Below are 9,016 nucleotides of genomic sequence, written 5' to 3'. Positions count from 1 at the left end.
GTTCTAGACCTAATTTTGGGGAATATAAACCACCAGGGAGGTACAGGTTTGATATATAAGATATTGCATCAAAATATAACGTGATCTTCTTTAAACTATATTCCAGTTTTTTTTATAACCCACAGATGCAGCACAAGGCAAACCCAGATTGGGGGAATCAATCAACCAGCACAGAATTCATCCTTCTCGGATTCAGAAATCTGCCAGAACTGCAGATCTTTCTCTTCCTACTGTTTCTAATGATCTACATTGTTACCATGGCTGGGAACATCCTTATCATGGTGCTAGTTGTGGCCGATCAGCACCTTCACACCCCCATGTACTTCTTCCTGGGTAACTTATCCTGCTTGGAGACATGCTACACCTATGCCATCCTGCCCCGGATGCTGGCCAGTCTCCTGACAGGGAACAGAACTATTTCTGTTACAGGCTGTATTGTGCAATTATATTTCTTTGGATTCCTTGTGTGTGCAGAGTGTTACCTCCTAGCCGTGATGTCTTATGACCATTATTTAGCTATATGTAAGCTACTGCGTTATGCCGCTCTTATGAATGGCAGGTTGTGCTTTCAGCTAGCAGCTGGGTCTTGGTTAAGTGCCGTTCTACCTATTAGCATAATAACCATTTTTATATCACCTTCAACTTTCTGTGGTCCCAATCAAATTGACCATTTCTTTTGTGATTTTACTTCAGTGATAAAACTGTCCTGCAGTGACACCCGCCTGATACAGCTTCTGGCTTTCATACTCTCCTCTGTTGACATCCTTCCCCCTTTTCTATTAACCGTGACATCCTATGTTCATATCATCACCACTGTCCTGACTATCCCTTCCACCACCGGGAGACAGAAGGCTTTTTCCATCTGTTCCTCTCACCTCATTGTGGTGACAAATTTCTATGGGACCCTGATGATTGTGTATATTTTACCAAAACATAATCTGCTGGGAGACCTACACAAACAAAGAGGTCAAGCAGGCCCTGAGAAAAACTGCCAGGAAATTTTTTGGCTTTCAGAAGAATTCAGAGACGCCAAACTAATTTATTTAGGATAAATAAACTGGAGACAGTGCACGTGGATGGTCATTAGATGCTTTCAAAATCTTTGGGTAACAGGCACACACTGAGTATTTTCACATGTGTGACTAGGGTGACCAGATAACAAGTGTGAAAAATCGGGACAGGAGTGGGAGGTAATAACCTCTTATATAAGAAAAAGCTCCAAATATTGGGACTATCCCTATAAAATTGGGACATCTGGTCACCCTCTGGGTGACCATCACACAGTTGAAAATGAATATGTGTTGAACTGGTGTCAAGGGTCCATCTCACATATGACTTTGTTTATTTCTTTATTGGTGTGTTTAGAAATTTAGTAATTATTAAATTTGTTTGAATTTTGTTGTAGTTGAAAAATGGTCCTTTCTTCTAAATTGGTAATTTTTGCATATATATATATATTTCATTGAAAGAAAATAGATATATATATATTTCCTTTTCTTTCAATGAAATTGGAAACTATATTTTTAAATTTTCTTCAGCCATTTTTTAAAATTCTCTTCTTTCTTTTTATTGTCCCTTTCTTTCCCCACTCCTCTTTTTCAATAGCAAAATGGAAAAAGGGAAAAAAGGGGAAATGTTGGGGGGAGTGCAGGTCAAGGGAGGAGGAAGAAGGGACAGAAAAAAGGGACAAAAAGACTGGGGAGGGAAAAATCAACCATTCAAACAACAACAAAGTCCCCCAGAAAAACTGAAAGACATGAACATTTTCTAACAGGAAAATATTTGATAACAATTTTCAAAATACAATTTAAATAAACCATTTTTCATGAAAATCTTTCCAATTTCCAACCAGAGCTTGTCATTACCCTTGTCAGGGATGGCGTGTTGATGGTGCTGAGTGGTGATCCCTTACGCATTGGAGGCAAAATTCAGTGAAACTAGCACAAAGCCTTTCAAGTGCACCGAAGGCTCAGGTTTTCAAAAGATCCCCAGTGAATTACATGCCCAAAAGAATTTAAGTGAGTTACGTCCTCAGTAATGAGAATTGGGTTCCTAACAACCTTTGTCTTCTTTGAATATCCCAGTTTCTGGTCTATTCGGATTCAGTGCCTGACTTGATCTTGTTTGTGCTCTGAGAAGGATGGTGCTAGCTGGAAATGTCCTGAGACAGCTGACAAAATGAAAGGCCCTGAGGTCATAGAATCGTAGAAGATTAGGGTTGGAAGGGACCTTAGGAGGTCATCTAGTCCAACCCCTTGCTCAAAGCAGGGCCAACACCAACTCACACAAGATATCTCACACAAGTCACATGTAATTAATCTGCGGTAGGGACCCAGGTGTGCATGAGGGGGTAGAAATATCACACTAACAAATTTAATAAAAATGAAAAAAATGACAACCTTTCTAACGTGTTTTTTGCTGATCTTCCATCTCACTGTTTTTTTCTTGCTTGCATTCGTGGACTTTTCCTAATACTATTTGATAGGCATCGTGCCCGATCTGGAAATAACACCTCTGGGGTAGACATCATGTAAAAACAAAGTAACTTTCATGTCTTCAAACTATCCACCGCTCCTCTTACATTAGTATGATGGTGTCCTGAGTTGGGCCATCTTGGGGAACTGATCATCAGACCCCTGGATTTAAAAGCATGTTTGTCAACTGATTGAACTAAAATACCAGGCGTGTCAGCTTGGAAGCAGTAGCGGCTTGGTAAACCTCTTTATATGGTCTAGCTCCTAGGTGGAAGCAAAGAGGCACACTGTTTAAACTATGATCTGCTTGACTACTTTGTATTTATAAACATATCCCTACAATAAATCTGTGTGGTAAGGAAGTATTATCGTCCACTTATTACAGAGGGTGGGATTTGCAAGGCCACCTGTAGGGGCTCAACTGTTTTTAATTTCTAATGGGAACTGTGCAGTCAACTCTTACGCAAATTGATTTCCCCTCAGAGCACCCACAGTCTCAAGCATGGGTGTGAATTGAGTTTATAGCTCACTTATTTTCATGCAATGCATTAAATGCAGGAACCACCCTGCACTCACTTTGGTAGCCCTTTTTACTCACTCGTATGCATATGGGTCATTTTATTCCTAAATTCAATGTGACTACTTGTGTGTTAAACTAATGTCATGCAGAAGTGTTTTTCACTAGCACAGCAGGAAGACAGTGGGGTCGGCATTTTCAGTTAGGATCTGATGCTGCATTTTCCTCTCTGCACCCACTTGAGACCTCCCAGGATGGACTAGCTATTGCAATATTGCTTCATCTAAGGTTACGATTATCATTAAACTTGCTGTTTACTCTATCTTAAACAAAACAATTATTAGCTCTCCAACTGAGGAATTCTCATGACCCTCAATAGCATCCAGGGAGAATTTGCTGTCTACTACAAATATCACATAATTAGATAGAAGGAGAGGTTACTTTTTTATATATTGGCTACCAGACAGAATGATACTTGCAGCCAACAGTTTCAGATCCATCCTCTTCATTCTCTCCTTCCATCTGCAATTCTTATGGAAAGAACAGGAAAAAATCAGGAAGCAAAGGTGACTGATAACTATCCCAAATCATTACTGAACATATGAATCTGATCAGGGTTTTTATGGTGCATTTCTACAAAGAAAACACAGGCCAGATTCTTATCTCATTTGCATTGGTGTAAAAATGAATTGCCTCCATTGGCTTTAGTGAATTTAAGTTGGATAAGAATCTGGCCAGGTATGAGTGGGAGTTAATGTATTGACAGTTCTTAATTTTACTTGATACTGATAAGTCATGTCTATTTCTGGATGATGGTGATTAATTTATTTGCATGTAACTAACTAGGACCTAGGGGCTGATTTTCAGACAGGATCTGTACTACAGCTGCTGGAAAAAGGGGATAAATTTATCGTGAAAACTTTGGCATCCTGATTTTTATTTTGTGTCCAAAAAATTGAAATTCAGAAAACTTCAACCAGCGGTACTAAAAGTCCATGACTGCAGTTGAAGTAATTAGTATCAGCATCTCTAAAACCCAATTTTGCCATCTTGAATTGAACATGAAACTAATGGGAGTAGTCATAGGGTACAAGACCAGTTGGTGGATGAAATGATTGGATGAAATGGATGTGCAGATTGTCCAGTAGAAAGCCTATTCACTGCAAAAGTCCCACATGAAATTTAAATGGTGCATAAAAGTGTGACAAACATGGCAATTTCCTGCAATCTCCTGGGCAGACCTTAAGTTAAACCCTATTGAACTAAATTATCTTTAGAATTCATTGTATTAAAAATGCAAATGCTTATGTATTATTGTGGATTGAATGTGACATCTCTAAGGAGGAGACCTGATGAATGAAAACCTTGGGAAGTGTGATGAGCTTGAAAGAACTATTTGAAACAGTGTGAACTTTTTAAGTTAAGTGGGTTTCTGGGAAATCTCTCTGGAGCAGGATATGCCAATTTAACCCCTCCGGTTATGCAAGCACTCAGCCTTTTGAAGTCTTTTCCTAAGCAAGGGGACCTTTTGTCCACAGATCAGCTGTTCTATGAGGACAGATCAAAGACACAAAGTGTATAAAGAAGTGACTCCTAGATTCACAGGTGTACTCGTTCTGAGCCAAGAACAGAGCCTTGGTTGGAGTTGGGATGGTCTCTCACGAGCTTATTAGTAGGCGTGTAGGTTGTTTTGTTGTTTTTCATAGGTTTTCTCTGTAATGCTTTCAGCTTGGGAATCAGTGTGCTTGCTTAGAAAGGACTGACTGGTAACTGCACGGTGAGCAATTACATTGTTTAGAGCCTTTGAGGAGGAAAGACAAGGCAGGCCTGCCAAGGCAGTCGCTGTTGTTGGGGAATTCACAATGCAGTCAGGGAACTGGGCAGCCTGGAAATACCCCAGTCAAAAGGGAGAGAGATGTGGGTCTCTGCCCAAGAGAGATGATGGTTGTGGAGCCGGGTGCATAAGAGTAGGTGCCCCTACTGGACCACAGATGAGGAATACAGATGCAGTTGCCCTGAATTGTACCAAAGTGCACTTGGTGCCTAATTGTAGAACAGCTCTCGTGCTGGCCTGTGGACAGAGGTGAATTTCACCAAACTGGAGTGAGGCCAGAATCTAGCTCTCACTGAGGAATGAGTAAAGACAGAGTAAGAACTGCAGATTTGTCTCCATAAGACTTATTTGAATTCTCATGTCGTTTTTCTCCAGCTAAATCCTAAATGGCAAAGCTGCTCCCGTGGAATGAAACGTCGGTGACGGAGTTCATACTGCTGGGATTTTCAAAAAGCCACGAAGTACAGCTCCTGCTCTTTGTGTTGTTTTTACTTGTCTACCTCCTAACCCTCACTGGGAACAGCCTCCTGCTTATCACCGTGTCTGCTGAGCGCAGCCTTCAGACCCCCATGTACTTTTTCCTGGGTAACCTCTCCTTCCTTGAGATCTGCTACACAACCAACATATTCCCCAGGATGTTAGCCGGCTTCGTCGCTGAGGAAAAATCCATCTCTTTCAGTGGCTGTATGGCCCAGTTTTATCTCTTCGGTTCCTTGGGTGGAGCTGAATGTCTCCTTCTATCCATGATGTCTTACGACCGGTATCTAGCCATATGCAGTCCTCTCCGCTATGCAGCTGTTATGAGAAAGGGCATGTGTCTTTCCCTGGCAGCCGCATCCTGGATCGGTGGCTTTGTGGTCACCTTGGTGACCATTCTGTTCATGTCCAGCTTAACATTCTGCGGCCTCAATGAAATAGATAATTTCTTCTGTGATTTCTCCCCACTCCTGAAGCTGGCCTGCTCTGACACTACCCTCTTTGCAAAGGTTGCCTTCTTCTTCTCTTCCACTCTGACACTGGTGCCCTTCCTTTTAACCATGGTGTCCTATATTTATATCTTATCAGCCATCCTCAAACGCCCTTCCACTGCCAGGTCACAAAAGGCCATTTCCATTTGCTCATCCCATCTTACAGTAGTTACCACGTTCTATGGGACTCTTATTGTTATGTACGTGGTACCAGCCGCTGACCACTCCCTAGATCTGAATAAAGTCTTCTCGGTCTTCTATACCATGTTGACCCCCATGGTCAATCCCCTCATCTATAGCCTGAGGAACAGAGAAATACGTGAAGCCCTGAAAAGGGTGGTAGGTAGAAAATTTGCTTCTTGTTGGAGAGAAAAGAGTGGGAACATGTGACTGCCCAAAATGGCTTTGTGTTCTTCATTCAGCATTTCATTTTATTAAGCATTTAATGTATGTCCTTCATTAAGCATTTAACTCCATGAAGACAAAGGATATTTCCTTTGGTTATAGCACAGCACTTGGCTGGAAGGTTAGGAAATCTGGATTCTGTTCTTAGATCTCTCACTGACTCATGGTGGGACCTTGGGTATTTCACATATCCTCTCTATGACTCAGTTTCCTCCTCTATAAGACTGCCCTGTCCCCTTCATATTTATTTGACACCCATGATGAAGTGTGGAAATCTTCTTAATGTTTTGTTTGAATGCTGTGTGTGTGACTCAGTTTCCCCATGTGTCACTCAAGGGTCTAGGTGGTGGGACATGGGTGTGTGATCATTGCAGGGATGTGACTGCCATCTGGCTTCTTGGGCACAGACACTTTGTATCCTGGCCCATCCAACGCAGGTAGCCAGCTGGAGGTGTTGGAGAGAAAAAAGCGAGAGGTGGAGGACAGGTGACCTGTTTGCCTGGGAAAGAGACAAAGGATGGAGGAGGGGCAACTGGGAATGACGGAAGGTGGGCTGCTGGAAGCAAATCGGTCTCCTTTGGGACCCAGGGGGGAGCACTCTGAATAACCCAAGATGGATTTGCTGAGTTCCTGGGCTAACAGGAACTTTTCTACGCTGTGTCCCCATCGACTAATAAACCCTTCTGTTTCACAACGCTGGCTGAGATTCACTGCTGACTGCAAAGGTGCGGGTGCCTGGCTCTCTCGAAAAGGGAGGGTAAGGCATCCTCAGGTGTTCCTTTCAGGTTGTAGGCCCAAAGCTTGCTTCTGTTATATTGATTCTATGTGAAATACCCTTATTCTTTTGGTACGTGACAAACCACCACAGCAGTCTCTGTGGGGCTTTGCATTTCGGGCATATAGGGCGATCTGTTCATTATTGATAAGGTTGTTTTGAAACCACCATCCGTTTGTCTGAAACTAACATCTGGTCATTGATTATCCCATTTGTACAGTTAACAAAGATCATCCTGTGAAACTGTTGCTACTGTTGAAGTACACATATTTTAAGAGAACTGCTGAAAGTAACATCAGCAAATGTTCTGAAACAGAAAGATTCAATGTTAGATGAGGATTTTTTGTAATAATAGTGAATAGTTTAGATAAAGAGAAATGTTATTGTTTCTGATGGACACTTGTGTCTTCTACTTACAAGTTTTAAGTAAATGTTAAGAAATTAGAGTGTGAATAGATGAATGAGTGATGTGTGTATGTGAGACCAGAGAGTGATGGGAAAAGGTGCCAGCCTCAGATGTTCAAGGGAGTGGGGATAACAACTTTTACAATCCAGATGGCCAAAGACTGCTCATCCTGATGACCCTGGAATCCACCTTGAAGGGCGAAAACAAGATGAACTTTGAAAAATAACAACAATTGTCATGCTTGCAAAACATGGGTGATTAATAATCACAGCAGGATGCAGATGCAGCATGACAAAGCAAAACCCATAGAATGGCGTAAGAGCTCACCCCTATAAAAAGGGAACAAAAAGATGAGGACTTTGGGTTTGGTTCTACAATCATCCTCCAGGAGCATTGGTGCGCACCAGCAGACCCCTTCTCCCTGCCTCGTGCCTTAGCCACCTGGCCAGTGGACTAACATGAGCAACTGAGGTCGGTAACTATACTCCATCTCTGTAGAACTTTGTGTGGGTGTGGGTGTGTGTCAGAGTGTGCAGGCAATTGCTTTCTGAAATCTTTGTATTCACAATAAATGTGGCATACTGCCTTGTCCCTCTGAATAAGATCCTGCTGTTTATTTTATAACAAGGTGGACATACTGCGGGAGCTCATGGTGTGAACAAGGGCGCTAAACGTTCCGAAGTCTAACCCAAGGAGATGCTGAAACCAAGGAAGCTTGGCCCTAGTGGGAATGTAAACTTAGGGGTCGTCAGACTACCAGAGGGTCCTATCTGAATTTCATTCTGAGTGGTTCCAAAGCACCAAGGCTGTGCACTCCATGACAACACCACAATAGGCATCTTAGTAATACAGATATCTATCTATCTATCTATCTATCTATCTATCTATCTATCTATCTATATATCTATCTATCTATCCCCCTTCCCCTCAAAGTATCATTAAAAGTGACATGTCAGTTTCAATATGTCTGTAAAGGACCTTGCAAAATTTGTAGGCAAGAAAAAGAAGAAGGTGATGATGATGATGTGGACAAATTGGATAGAATCCAGAGGAGGGCAACAAAAATGATGAGGGGGCTGAAGCACAGGACTTATGAGGAGAGGCTGAGGGAAGTGGGCTTGTTTAGTCTGCAGAAGAGAAGAGTGAGGGGGGATTTGATAGCAGCCTTTAACTACCTGAAAGGGGGTTCCAGGGAGGATGGGGATAGGCTGTTCTCAGTGGTGGTAGATGACAGAACAAGGAGCAATGGTCTCAAATTGCAGTGGGGGAGGTCTAGGTTGGATATCAGGAAAACATTTTCACCAGAAGGGCGGTGAAGCACTGGAATGGGTTACCTAGGGAGGTGGTGGAATCTCCATCCTCAGAGGTCTCTAAGTCCCAGCGTGACAAAACTGTGGCTGGGTTAATTTAGTTGGATTTGGTCCTGTTTTGAGCAGGGGGTTGGACTAGATGACCTCCTGAGGTACCTTCCAACCCTCATCTTCTATGATTTTATGAAATGGCAGCCCATTCTGCACCGACATTTCACAGCCCTGATTTTCCCAAAGAAATGTACAGTTCTGTTGGCCCTGAACTGTCTTACAGCCATTTGACATCTGAAACTTGTGCCATGTGTGCCAGGTCTCCTATGACACTGG

At 42.4% G+C, this 9,016-nt stretch overlaps 2 protein-coding genes across 2 annotated transcripts; both read left to right on the top strand.

Moving 5' to 3' along the window:
* Nucleotides 1–257: 257 nt before the first annotated feature.
* On the top strand, nucleotides 258–1,052 carry LOC137159797 (olfactory receptor 10A7-like). The gene has a single exon (XM_067558268.1). It carries the CDS (start codon nucleotides 258–260, stop codon nucleotides 1,050–1,052), a length of 795 nt encoding a protein of 264 aa, XP_067414369.1.
* Nucleotides 1,053–5,211: 4,159 nt separating this feature from the next.
* On the top strand, nucleotides 5,212–6,183 carry LOC137159799 (olfactory receptor 6B2-like). Its single transcript, XM_067558269.1, has one exon. It carries the CDS (start codon nucleotides 5,212–5,214, stop codon nucleotides 6,181–6,183), a length of 972 nt encoding a protein of 323 aa, XP_067414370.1.
* The last annotated feature ends 2,833 nt before the right edge of the window (nucleotides 6,184–9,016 follow it).

The sequence above is a fragment of the Emydura macquarii genome, unplaced genomic scaffold (genome assembly GCF_026122565.2).
Source record: "Emydura macquarii macquarii isolate MOO-44397 ecotype Brisbane River unplaced genomic scaffold, CSIRO-AGI_Emac_v2 contig_1905, whole genome shotgun sequence".
Lineage (NCBI taxonomy): Eukaryota > Metazoa > Chordata > Testudines > Chelidae > Emydura > Emydura macquarii.
Note: the sequence above shows the minus strand (reverse complement) of the source record. Positions and strands in the feature narration are given on the sequence as shown.

Coding starts and splice junctions, on each gene's coding strand:
- LOC137159797 (XM_067558268.1), top strand. CDS start 258: ATGGCTGGGAACATCCTTATCATGGTGCTAGTTGTGGCCGATCAGCAC.
- LOC137159799 (XM_067558269.1), top strand. CDS start 5,212: ATGGCAAAGCTGCTCCCGTGGAATGAAACGTCGGTGACGGAGTTCATA.